We start from the raw sequence: 14,373 nt of genomic DNA, 5'->3' as shown, positions 1-14,373 counted from the left end.
TAACAAATGTCCCGAGAACGTTGGATAAGATAACTAAAAATAGAAATATTGAATTAAAATGAACATCAATTATACTACTACGTAATTGTTATTAGGAAAGAGAAATAATTTTAAAAATAGTCGTACACTTAATTATTTGTTGGATCTTCGTTTATTTCATGGTCACCCCGATATTGACATTGATACACTCTTCGCTCAAAGTCTCTAACCATCTCGTGGCTTCTTTGAACGCCATACATCGCGCAATGCGCGTACAACTCGAACCGTGATTCAATCCGTACGATCGTACCTATAACCCTTCAATTTTGGATTTAACTTGGCTATTTAAACACCGACGAAACTCTTATATCATCCTTGATTCGATCTACTTCAGATCCCCTGGATAGGCAAACTTCCCCACTATATTTCAAATGAGAAACACGTTTGCTTATTCAAAAGTAATTACATATTTGACAAGCTATCACTAAAAATTAGTACGGAGTATATACATTTACACACAAGCAAAGTCCTCCATTTATATATTGAGAAGTTTGTTTACAACATAATAAGGTACAAAGTATAGAATAGCAATTGGCTTAACCAAAGCTGCACTTTCAACAGATTACATGAAATATTCCACTTTAAAGAAACAATATCATTCCTCCATGATCATCACATTCTAGAAATAAGGAGGGGGACGCTGAATGATTCATCACCCATGGCTGGCTGGAACAGATCTAACTCGCCATAGCGCTCCAGGACACGCATTCTGCAGTCCTCGGCTGCTTGCAGGCCAGTTGAATAAGCACCATGAACTGAACCAGGAAAACTAGCGCTTGTGGCCTCCCCCGCAAAAAATAAGTTATCTACTGGAACCCTAAGCCTCTCATACAAATCATGGGACTTCCCAACTGTATCATAACTGTAGGAACCAAGAGAGTTTATATCAGAGCCCCAGTGAGACACCAAATACTGAATCTGCATAAACAACATGCATAATTTCAAAATTCAGTTAATATTGTTCCTCAAGACTACCAAACCAAAAGAAGGATCTAGACATTTTATCCATTTCCCACAAACTGGTAGATGGGACATCAACACAAGAGTTGAGAACTTACAGGCGCAGATGCATCTGGAAGAATTGTTTGCAGCTGCTTAAAAGCAAAACCTGCAGCGGCTTCATCGGACATTTTCTCAATGTCCTTGGCCAACTTTCCAGCAGGCATATATACAAGAACAGAGTGACCAGTAGCCTTGTGGAGATTGAGAAAGTAACTGCATCCATATGAAGTTTCTGCAACTACACCTAAGAACTCCACATTTGGCCAAAAGACCTTTTCAAAGTGCAAAATTATCTTATTCTCAATTCCCACTCCTAAATTGGAGATAGCATCCTCTTTCCAATTTGGAAGCTTTGGCTCAAAGCTAATTGTATTAGCCTTTAGGACACCGAGAGGAACAGCAATAACTGCAGCATCAGCTATAAATGTACCGCCATTTTCTACCATTACCCTCACCCCGTTATGATGTCTTGTGACCTTTGTGACTCTGGAGGACAATGACAGCATTAAGTCATGCATCTAGACAAAAGGTGTATGAAATATAGAAGGTTTTACAAAAAAAATACCATGTTCTAACCTGTGGTTCAGACGTATATCTAGACCCTTGGCAAGTGTATTTAAAACAGGAAGGTATCCCCGCACCATAAGCCCATGTCCACCAGGGAGGAGCACTTCCTACAGATCAAGAAAGCAACAAAAATCCAAAGTAAATAACAAATGAAAAAGGCATTTTTAATGGAAAAAAAGTGCCTCATTTGGGAGGTTAGATACATAAATGCCATCAAACTATGATGCATCAGAATTAGCAGCATAATACTTCGGTTTCCTAAAGTTCTCAACATTTACTATCTGAAACATAAAGAGCCAATTGGAGAGAGTTGATGTGGAGACTGGTGACAGGGTGTAAAAAGAGTGACAAAAGTAGGAGAGACAAGAGTGTGTAAAAAAAAGTGGATGGGTGTAAGAAAAAGGTGAGTAAAGTAAGAGACTGGAAAGGGGTACATATTTTGATAAGAGGAGGTAGTAAAAGGATTTTGTCAAAGTAAAAGTGCTGAGAACTTTATGCAACGGACAAACAGAGTGTAACAACTTCCAGAACAGATGTATATATGTAGTAATAATAATAGTAGTAGTAGTAATATAATAATAATAGTAGTAGTAGTAATATAATAATAATAATAGTAGTAGTAGTACTATATGGCACGCCACAAAAGAAAAGGTATTATTCCAACCAATGAAAAATTAGATTAATAATTTATTTTAAAATTTTAAAATTTACTTGCCACCTAAGCAAAAGTGACGAATAGGATTTAAGAATTTTAACACATAGATAGAGAATAATTAAAATTTAAATCACTTTTAAAAGCCAATAATTATCTTTTCTAAAAAACAAAAAAAAAAAAAGTAATAATTATCTTTTTTACATATATAGATGCAAATTTTTAATAGAGAAAAATTAAAATTGAAATAAAAAAAAAAACTAAATAATATCTTTTTAAGATATATGGATGCAAATTTTTAATGGCAAATACTACGTATCTTTAATCTCTCCCTAACAAATATTATAAAAGTTCAATAAATCTCATATGACTGATTTCCATAATTTTAATAGTTAAATGATTATAAATGAGACTAATATTTCAAACAGAACGAGTATATTAAATAAACGCATAGGCAAAAGACTCATTTTGATCAATTAAAACAAGATTTGTCATTTCTTTTTGAATTAAAAATTTAAATTGTCACATAAGCAAAATTAGTGAATAAGGTTTGGAATTTTAAATTCAAGCGTCACGTAAAATAAATAAAACAACAAAAGATAACTTTAGTGTTAAATTAAAAAATTATCTTATGATATTAAAAAAATTTATCCATATATCTAATGAATGATCTTCATAAATATACAAAAAGAAGAGAGAACAATAATTACCTCATCCCAGCACTTCAGAGATATGGTCTCAGCATCTGCGGCAAACCAACCCTCCATCCTACACAAGTACCACTGCAGTACCTTATGAGCAAGCCCTTCTGACCTGTAGTTATAATAACTTGCAATGAATCCTTTCCTAACAACAAATAGGCATAACTTTTAATAGAGAGAAATACTACTCACCTCAAATCTGGTCTCCTTTCAAAGACAATTGAAAATGCTTCCTGTATAGAGATGTCCTCTTTGCATTCCTCTCGTACTTTTTCAGTCTAAATATCAAAAACCAACCAGAGTAAATATTGTGAGCTAGTGACCCCCAAAATGCCATTCTGAGGGGAAAATAGTATTCATGATAAACAATGTGAGAACTTCTACTTGCCTCTTTTAAAACATTTTCAAATGTTTCGCCAACTTTGACAACCAGCTCCTGAGGTACTTGACTCCCCTCCAAATCAAAAAGGGCATAGCTGCATCAAAGAAGTGACACAACACTTGAGAACGCATAAAAACATAAGGTATATTTCAACTTGATAAGTTTAGTAACTTTAGTTAATAGAACAAAATACAATCCTCTGACAGCCGAGTGACTGGCAGTCAAACTATCAAAAGTCAGGGTAGTAGTGATACTTAATGAAACACATTAAACTAGACAAGAAAAAGCCTACCATCACCCTCCCCTACCCCGTATCATGATGTTCATGAGGTGAAAAAGATACACAAAAGCCTAAAAGCATCTCGAGAAATTGGAGATGCAATGATACATACAATTTTCTTTTTTCAAAACTAGTTATTAAACACCATTCCACCCCATCCATTTACACAGGTTTTAAGGTTCAGAATGAGGACTGCATCACTAGATTTATCCTGAGCTTTTTAAAGTCAAGACTCTTGAGCATGGGTGAACTTATAGTTCCATAACCTAGAAAATTGTCTGGCAGAAAGATTCTCAGACCAACCTTTTCAATGATGGAAATTAGATAAGAAACTCATACTCAAATTAATCATCCAGCCAAAAGTGTAGATTTTGGCCCAGAAGCACCTGAAGAACAACTGATAGAACTTCATTCTTGAATAGACTTAAATTATTGTATCAACTGATAATAGAAATTAATAGCATCATAAGCAACAGAGTTGATCGTAGAAGAGTTACCTCTCTAAGTCATGGTCATACAACACAGAGTTGTCTCCGCTAGTACGATAAAGGGGTAGGCCAAGTCTACCAATTAAAGGTGCCAAGGGATTCTCATTGCAGACACCATGCAACCTGAGGAATCATTAGTAGCTTGATGAGTTAAGTCAATGGGAGAGAAGGAATAACAAAAGCTACAAATACCAAAATATGTATCACTCAAGTCCTTGAGAAACTAACCATGATGCACCTAGGTCAACTGGAAAACCAAATGTGTAGTCTGTACATACCCGACCTCCAATTCTATCACGTGACTCCAGCACCGTAACCTAAAAGTTCAAGAACTGAATATCATTGAGAACTGAAATAGCCTTCAAAAAAATACATAATATTCAAGTTTTCACACCAATTACAGCAACTATCACATAGAATAACATGATCAAAATACAGTGCAGGACTATGCAATCTCTAGCATCAATGCACCTAATTGACTATTAAAAAAGCTCCAGCAATCCTATTCTAACCAAAATAACGGGCTCAAAAAAGGCATTTCCTATTAAATTTATACAATAATACAAATAGCATTTGCTTCTTCATAACAACAAAAAATATAGGCCAATGAGCCATTTATTTGTCAATTTCTCATTTAGTGATATGCTTTAAGTTTCCAAATTCCACAATAAATCTCTCTTACAAAAATGTTCTCTTTCCTATATTTTGCTAAAGACACAAATTTTTTATTAAATTAAAAAAAAAAAAAAAAAAAAAAAAAAAAAAAAAAAAAAAAAGTCTCTGCAAGTAAAAAGAAGGCAAACAGATTCTTAATATCCCCTTTCCCAGCACTTCAAGAAATTGCTAAATCAAATAACTTAAAACATTCAAGTTTGAAGAAATATACAATAGATCAACAGATCCCATCAAATAAAGTAGGAAGTAACATCAATTTGTAGGTTTGATCAAGAGTAATTTAACTTAAGTAAGCACCTGAATAGAATTGTCATAAAGAGCACGAGCAGCAGCAATACCAGCCATACCAGAACCTATTACTATGACAGATGGTGAGGCACCCTGCCTCCCCTCATTGCCAGAAGAACATAGACCTGCAAGAAACAAGTATTTTCAGAACATTTGCATAATCCATCAAAACTAAATTACAACAAGTCCAGTGAATATAACCATGTATTGGGTCATGATTAAACCATGAAAGTTCAAAACTTTATACAATATGGTTGTTCACATTTTCATGTATAGTCACAACCATTGAAGAACTGTTAAAAACCCCCCAACAAGGCTCTAACCTAGGGTACTAAGTGCAGAGTGTGAGATTCAAAATCATTCTCCTGTTTTCCAACAAGCCTTCGAAAGTTCTGCTTAATAACATTCGTCCAAAAAAATCATGTAGGGTCTTGTTAGATTCGTGTTTAAAATCATGTACAAAGTACTAGCAAACACGCTTTAAAGCGATGTCAACTAAGATTAAACAGGGTATTGATAATAAAGTTGGGTAATTTTACACTCAAACTGATTAATCAAACTTTTTTTTTTGTTTAAGGGTAACTCATAAATCAATCTTTAATCACTACATATAAAGTACACATTGAAAATAACGACATCATCATATAACAATGATACAAGTAAGATATAAATAAATAAAAATAAATAAATAATAACGAGTGATTGATATTGTAAAGATTTCAGATTTCACATAACAACCCACCACACCGACCACATAACAACAGCTGCGAAAAGTGAGACCCACCATCAGTAACCGACAAATAAACTCCTTCCAAAAATAAATTTACCCAGAAATAGTTAAAATATCCCAAAAAAGAAATTTTAAAAATTAATTAAAAAAATTATACCTTGACGTAATTGGCGATTATTCTTGTTTCTGAGCTCCATCGAATGATGATGATCTGGGATTATTACTAGACTGAGGAATTAAGGTCGAATTCGACAAAAACGACGTGGTAGATGAATTTGATGATGATAATAATAATGAAGAATTAAAATTATGTTGATTAAGATTAAACAACAAAGTAGGGCTTAATTGAGGTGAATAATGAAGAATAAAGATCAAAAGACAAGTAATGAAGTGATTTGAATTCGACGACAGTCCCAGATTCAATATCGACCAGCTCATACGTATGATTGATTCTTCAAATTAGAACACCACCCAAAGAGGAAACAAATTAGGGTTTTCAGATGACAACAATCGAAATTCTGGGCAATTTCAACATAAGTTCGGCAATTAGGGTTCCGATTAAATCGAATTTACAGAATTAAGGGGATTAATTTGATTAAATTTGGGGAATCGGGAGGAATAATTGAGGAATGAGAGGAGAGAGAAAGAAGAAGACGTGAATAAGGTGATGATGGATGTATAATTGTATATGAGGTTGGTGTAATGATTTCGGGGAATATGGACTTGGGGAGAAAAGGGGAATTGGAATCGGATATTTATAGGCAAATTGACCAAATTGCCTAAACTCTTTTTTTGAACTAATTAATTAATTTTTATTTTTTTTTGAAAGAAATTAATTTTTAATTTAAGCGTGAATATATTGGATTTTTAAAAGAAAAAAAAAGCCACAAAGGCGCGAGTGAAAATCCATCTTAGGATCCTCAAATATCTAATATCAAGAGGAAAGTTCTAACCATTTAAGATATCCTTCACTCTAAATTACATAAGGCATTTTAAAGAGAGTATACCATTGCATTTGCTTGTGTATAACAAGAGACATTTATGTAATTATGTATATGCATAAACATAAGCATTTTCAAAATTTAAATTTGTATAATTGGATTATCAAATAATATCACTGAACATTAAGTGGTATTTTGTATGCATATAGAGATATTGTGTATGCATTCAATGGTACTCCCTCCGTTTTTTAATACTTACTCCATTTTTCCATACGCGGAGTTTTAGGAGAAATTGGAAAAAATAATAATATATGGAGGAAGTGGGACAAGTGGAAGAATAAAAAATTATAAAAAGCAAAAGTAGTGGAGAGGATTGGAGGAGAGAAAATATGTTGTGGGTCTACTAGGTGAGAGAAATTAGTTAAATATTGTAAAAACTTTCCAAATAAGGAAATGGAACAAGTGTTTAAAAACGGCCGAAATAGGAAAGTGGAGCAAGTATTTAAAAACGGAGGGAGTACTAAATTTATGCATAAATAGTACTACTGAAGATCCAATGATATTATATAAGCTTTCAGTGAAAACAATTAACATGCAATCACCGTCACGTGATGGCAATCTAACCAAAAAAATAGATAGGGTCCACCCATATACCTCTCTCTTCCTATCTCTCTTCTCCTTTTCTCTCTCTCTCTACCTTGTATTTGTAGAATATTTTAATTTTTGTTATGTATTTGCAAATACATACAATACTCTATTACTCCCTCCGACCTCCGTTTTTAAATACTTGCTCCATTTCTATTTTTTGCACTATTCATTTATCCTACTTTGACTAATGTTTGTGATTTATACATAAGAAAAAACATAGTCTTGTGGGTACTTGTTGGAACCATCTCAATGAATAAATTATTAATTTTCAATTATTAGAATTTATACTTATTGATAATTAATGATATTAGTGATAAAAAATTATCATCGGCATGCGTGTCCAAGAAAAATGGAGCAAGTATTTAAAAAATAAGGGAGTAATATTTTTATTTTTATTTTATTTTTTGAAACCATACTCTATTACTATTTCCTCCTCGTGATATTGGTAATGTAATTGTGTAAAATTATGTTGGTATGAAATTTTGATCACAAATTTTCATATATGGCTGGTCACACCATGTGGTCAAATTTACTTATTTAGGAGTAATCCCTGACCGATTGAGTAACCCTTGAATATGTTGACCAAAAAAAAAAAAATCTAGCCACACAAAAACGCGCTTAATTTTAATTTGATTTATTTCTTTTTCTATTGGGGTTGGGGTTGGGGTAACTTGGAGTAAAGGTATGGATAGGGATGCGGTAACTTGGGGTAGGGATGGAGTCTGGACTTATCCGCCTATATTTGTGACTTATATCTGAGGGGTAAATTAGGTATTTATGTTTATGGAATAGAAAGGAAGTAAAAGAAAATTTGAATAGGACAGGAAGATAAACTTTTTTAAAGGAGTAAAGTGCACAAACTTAGCCAAAAGTTCCAGTGAGCTCACTGAACTTTCAAAAGTTGCAAGTTTCTCATTGTAACCTCATGTGACCTTCATTTACAGGTTAATTGGTAGAGCTCCCTAAACTTTCTAACATAATAATCAGCGACTCCCTAAACTTTCTGACATAAAAGTTAGTGCACACCCTAAACTTTCTATAACTCCATAAACTTCCTCACATGATTTTTAATTAACTAGCCATTACAAAAATACTACTAATAATAATAATTAAAAATCGATTATTATATATATATATAAAAAAAAAAAAAAAAAAAAACTCTAACAATAGCTATATAAGTTTTAATTTTGAATTATTCTGTAAAAATGAAAATAAAATGGCTACTAAAGCAAAGTTTTTTTTTTTTTTTTTTTTTTTTTTTTGTGAATAAATAGCTAGTTCTAGTTTGTGTTCCTTTAATAATTATTTTCAATATGCTTTAGCCCTTGTCAAAAAAAAAAAGCGCTGATTCTAATCATAAACTAGTGTGTAGCCCGGGCGTTGCACCGGTTGCTACTTTAATTAGACCTTGTGATTATCAATTATATACATTTATTTTCATGTTTATAACATAGTTTATGATTGGCTTAGATGGTTAAGTAACTCTCTTTCTTAAAAAAGGTTGGGTGTTCGAATCCCTTTATCATCATTTTTTTTATATGAAGCAATATTCTAGTTGATTGAGTAGTGATGATGTGGCATAATGAGAAATGGAGTAGGTGACGTGACGTGGTTTACGTGGCACAAAGACATTCTTAGTAACGTCTTTTAATAGATTAGTTTCTTTTTACTCTGTTGTTAATGTATATGGATCATCTAACAAAAAAATAATTGAACCAAACTAGTTGGCTTACAAATGTATGATTAGATTTTTAAATTAAAAAATATATAAAATCCACCTGAGTAGTGAGTAAATAACAACTTTTAAGAGTCCAATAAGTAAAGTGCAACTTTTGGTTAAGTCTAGCCGGGTGTCAGTTCGGATAATCGGATCGGGTCTGATAAGGTCGGGTCGGGTCGGGTGAATTTTTAATGTTGAGTTATACTAAATTATTATGTCCACGTGAGTCCAAATCTGAATCAGATATTTTTCGGGTCGGTTTCGAATCGGTAAGGTCGGGTGTGATTTTGACACCATGTCTAGGGAGTAGTTGTATGCTTTACTCTTTTTTAAAGTCACTCAAACAAAATTAAAATATTTTTTTCATTCTATTTAAATAGATGCATCACTTTCACAATCACACTTTGTCAATTAACAACTTTTGATTTTTAATATATACTCCCTCCGTTTTTTAAAGTGCCCTATAGTGACATGACACGTATGACATGCAAAGTTTGACTAATAATATATTTAATTAATTATCATTAACTATAACTTATAACAATTAAACATTATTAATTATCTACTTATTAAGACGATTCTAACTAGTATCCATGAGACTATATTTTTTATTATGTATAATTCATAAACATTGGTCAAAGTATAATAGTGCAAAAATCCTCAATGGGGCACTTTAAAAAAACAGATGGAGTAAGTAAAAACTAGCTAGTGTGGTCAGGGCGTTACAGTACACCAAATTGCTACTTTGAAAAAAAAGGATTTCAGGAGAATAATTCTCCATTATCTTGAAATTGTTGAGGTTATTCAACTTTAATCAGTTTTTTTTTTTTTCAGTGTGCACTATTATTTATATGTATATATTTTTTTGTGCTTAATTAAAGATGTACGGTATTAATTTATGTGTGATGTGATGATATTGGTTAACATGGTTAGAAATGTGCTGCTATATTCATGAGGTTCATAAAAGTTTTTGGAGGTATCCAAAAATTGCTCATTCATCTCAAATTTAGCAAATATATAGAAGTAGGTTAAATGTCGCGTAATGCACGGTTGTTAAATATTTTTGACAATTTTATTATAATTTTTTTTTTTAAATTATGGCTTGAGTATTTATTAAAAATATAGAGTATATTAAAAATAAAAGCATGCAAGAGAAAATATTTAAAAAACATGTAATAGTTATAAACTTATAATGGATAGTTTGAACTTTTAGGAATAGAGTTATATTTTATATAAAACAAATTATGTCATAATTTAGATATAATTTTTTTTCCTTAAGTAACAATACATTGACAAGTGTGTCTTAAAATTCGCTTTTAGTAGTATATTATTGAATTGATTGATATTAGTTTCACATAATTATAAAATTACTACGTACCAATCTGTATCAAATAAGGTACAAATTGATTGTATAGTGTGTAAACTAATTAGGAAAATTTGTCAATTACTACCGCAAGTTAATACCACTTTGTAAATTACTACCGCAAATTAAAAAAGTTGTGACTTACTACCGCAAAAATTTTCAAGATGTTGCGATTACTACCAAACCCCCATTAAATCCAACTATGACGTCATTATATCACTTTAACCCATGGTTAAAGCTCTTAACTTTAACCATGGTCAAATATGGGTTAAAGCCCTTAACCATGACGTCATTATATCCCTAACCCATTTTTTTTGGGCTGGTTAAAGCCCTTAACCATGGTCAAACATGGGGTTAAAGCAATATAATGACGTCATAGTTGGGTTTAATGGGGGTTTGGTAGTAATCGCAATTATGCGGTAGTAATTCACAACTTTTTTAATTTGCGGTAGTAATTTACAAGGTGGTATTAATTTGCGATAGTAATTGGCAAATTATCCAACTAATTATTCCCTTTCATGTTAATTTTGATTTTTTTATTATCCTAATCTACCTTTCTCTTTCCCCTATTAGAGCATCTCCAATGACAAGCTACAACATGTTGTAGCTTGTCTTGCCACATCTGATTTTTGAACTACAAAGGTTTCAAGCTACAAAGTTCCACATTGGTTGGCTACAACACTTTGTAGCTTGCCTCATCAAACAATTGTTCAATTTTTTATTTTATTTTATGTTTATTATTTTATTAAAATTATTGGATACTATAGTGACTTTTTTATGTACAACTTGTATATCATAGATGATTGTGGTTTTTTTTTTCTTTCTACTTTTTAGTGAAATTAAAAATCAATTTCTGATTCATAAAAATTAAAATGTTTGAAAATAGTGTGATTGAGATAATACCAAAGAAAAAAGAAAAAAGAAAAAAAAACAGAAACATATCACATATTTATCATATTAAGTACTGTATCTTTTTTTAATCTCTATCTACTCCGTATCATTTTGCATGCCAAGCAATTTTACACACATAGTATTCCAATTGGTGGAAATTACTTTGCATTATTTTTTTAATTAGAAAAAAAAATTATTTTCTTCTAATTTTCAAGCAGTGTTGCTCATTGAAGCAGGCCTTCCAATGTTATTCCAATGGTCAAGCTACTACTTTAATACTTTTAAAATTTGCAAGCAAGACCCTATTATAAATCATTGGAGATGCTCTTAGTTTTTCATTTCACATCCTTTTGATGTCACTTTTTAAACCATGTCCCTCATTAATTCCCAATTACATTTTAATTTTTTTGCAAAGTAGAGAGACTTTAATATCTCAAACAAATGTGGCATATGCATCCAAAATAACTCAAAGGTGTTGTGAAAATAAGGAAAAACATCAGAGATTGAGAGAGAATTGATCTCTCTATATTATTCCATATATTAGGGGTATATATACACAGAATATAATAAATAGGGTTTGCTTAGATAATAATAAACCCTAGATGTAGAATAATCCGGAAACATACAAAGAGGATAATGGATATCCACACAATATTTTCATAACAAAAGGTGTAATAATTCACATTTTACAATAGAGAAAATTTAGAAACCGAGTAGAAAATTAAGATGGAGATAAATTTGAAATTGCATAAAAACTGGGAAAAAAATAATACGAGTAATAAATTCAAACCGAGTAGGAAAACGACGTTTACAAACACATTTTTAATACTTGGCAAAATATAGATGAAGCTTATGTGATCGTAGGACCCCATCCCAATTAGTAAAAAGTTTGATGGCTACTCTCACATCCAACATACGTACTACTAAAATACTGTTCATATTTGACTACTTTCACATATTTAAATGTGTAAAAATTAAACTCTAAATATTTACTAGTAGTATTTGTTGTGATTACATTATTCACTTATATTTTATATTATATATCAAATTATTATAAATAATATGTTTATTTGAGGAAACATCAAAATCTTTTTGGTTTATATTTTTCTTAATAATATATATATATATATATATATATATATAGAGAGAGAGAGAGAGAGAGAGAGAGAGGGAGAGAGAGAGAGAGAGAGAGCTAAATAAATTAATAATTGATCAATTGCTCACCAAAAACTTTATTCAATTTAGGAAATTTTGTCAACAACTACCTTTTAAATGATCACTTTTGAGAACAACTACCATTTAAAATTCTCTTTTAAAAAAAACTACCACACAGTCACAAAAACTTTGAGTAGCACTAACACGTTTTATTTTCCGGGAAGAATTTCCGGTTGAGCTAGAAAGCCTAGTTTATAAAATTTCAATCAATTGTGGTATAGAAAACAAGAAATTTCGATAGTAAAACACAATTATAGGTCAATTATCTTTAATTTTGCATTATAGTTTATTTAATTTCTCAATTAAATCTTAAAATTGAGGTTTATGGTCAAAAAATTGAATTAAGGGCTTTACGAAATGGGGGATTTGGGGCAATTGAAATGTATAATCCAATTAAGGGTTAATGTAGTGCAATATTATCATTTAATTTGGGTTTTTTGAGGGAAATTTTATAAAATATGCCCCAAAACAGAGATTCTTGCCGGAAACAATAAATGTGATAGTGCTACTCAAACTTTTTGTGTTTTTGTAGTAGTTTTTTCAAAAGAAAAATTTAAATGGTAATTGTTTTCAAAAGTGGTCATTTAAATGGTAATTATTCGCAAAATTTCCTTCAATTTGGTTTGTTTTTATTTAGCTAAATTTTAGAATTATTTTTAATACTACCTCTGATTTTTATTATTTGTAACTTTGGGTAATAATTTGCAACATATAAAATATTTCAAAGTTGCAAATAATAAAAGTCGGAGGTAGTAATAAAAGTTTGAATATAAGTGAAACTCGAATATATTAAACACTTTTAAGGAGTATTTTTTTTCCTAGTAGGAAAAATCTTCCTTAAAAAAAAAAAAAAAAAAAAAAAAAAAAAAAAAAATCTTCTCTTAAGTCAAGATAACATTATAATCCCTTTTTTTTTCCCCCAATCGGTTCACCTTTTAGGCTAATTCGAATTTAGGAATTAGTTTAAATGTAGTCAGAATCACCACTACCCCAACAGTTAGTATAATACTTTATTTAAGTTGAATATTTGTTCTTATCAAATATGAATTAATACATATTCTTTAATAATCATTATTTGCTACAGTTGTACTTTTGCGCTATTTGTTTACCAATTGGACCACATTTTTCAATGTTATATTAATAAATAATTGGTATTATAGAGAATGAAGGATAGCTCAAGTAGTTATAGCTTCCATCCCGATTTCAGGAGATCCTGAATAGATCGATTCTCATCACCCGCCCTTGTGGCTTTCTAAACACCAAAAAATTAATAATTGTTATTATGATTGGTTCACTCTCAATGCTTATTTTCAAGACACCAACGTAATAAACAATTTGTTACTCGGAATAGAATGTAACTATATATATGGTCAAAGTTGTGTATGACAAACAACAAATCTCAATTGTACATACCAATTAAGGCCCAGTTCACTTCTTTTTGTATTTGTTGAACTTAAATTATTTTTGTTGAACTTAAATGATTCTATTTTTTTTAACAGGATATTATATTTCTTCTTTAAAGTTATTGATTTTTATTGAATCAAAATTATTTTTATTGAACTGAACTTAATTTTACTAAATTGAATTTATTTTTACTTAATTGAAATTATTTTTGCTGAATTAAAATTATTTTTATTGAATGTTATTTTTTTTTAAGGTGTTCTGAACATGGCCTAACTATTTGTGATGGGGTCGTAACTCCTACAAATCACATAATTTTGGTTGATATGGTGACATAATAAAATGTGATTGAAAAAGTCATTTTCTTACTATACATATGGTTTAGATTTT

The 14,373-nt window shown here is 30.9% G+C and overlaps 1 protein-coding gene across 1 annotated transcript; it reads right to left on the bottom strand.

The window, feature by feature from the left end:
• Positions 1-489: 489 nt before the first annotated feature.
• On the bottom strand, positions 490-6,639 carry LOC110701998 (probable polyamine oxidase 2). Its single transcript, XM_021879632.1, has 10 exons — positions 5,962-6,639; positions 5,084-5,199; positions 4,340-4,428; positions 4,121-4,234; positions 3,350-3,437; positions 3,154-3,239; positions 2,971-3,073; positions 1,618-1,715; positions 1,098-1,527; positions 490-957 (listed from the first exon to the last, which is right to left on the bottom strand). Exons 1-10 carry the CDS (start codon positions 5,999-6,001, stop codon positions 652-654), a joined length of 1,470 nt encoding a protein of 489 aa, XP_021735324.1. The 5' UTR covers positions 6,002-6,639; the 3' UTR covers positions 490-651.
• Positions 6,640-14,373: the final 7,734 nt, after the last annotated feature.

This window comes from Chenopodium quinoa, unplaced genomic scaffold, assembly GCF_001683475.1.
Source record: "Chenopodium quinoa cultivar QQ74 unplaced genomic scaffold, ASM168347v1, whole genome shotgun sequence".
Lineage (NCBI taxonomy): Eukaryota > Viridiplantae > Streptophyta > Magnoliopsida > Caryophyllales > Amaranthaceae > Chenopodium > Chenopodium quinoa.
The sequence above is the reverse complement of the archived record's forward strand: the minus strand, read 5'-3'. Positions and strand labels throughout refer to the sequence as shown.

Bases quoted from the DNA above. Each gene is read 5' to 3' on its own strand.
- LOC110701998 (XM_021879632.1), bottom strand. From the start codon at position 6,001: ATGGAGCTCAGAAACAAGAATAATCGCCAATTACGTCAAG. The intron at 4,235-4,339 runs GTTAGTTTCTCA...ATGATTCCTCAG, and splicing joins GTTGACCTAGGTGCATCATG to GTTGCATGGTGTCTGCAATG. The intron at 1,528-1,617 runs GTTAGAACATGG...ATTGTCCTCCAG, and splicing joins GATATACGTCTGAACCACAG to AGTCACAAAGGTCACAAGAC.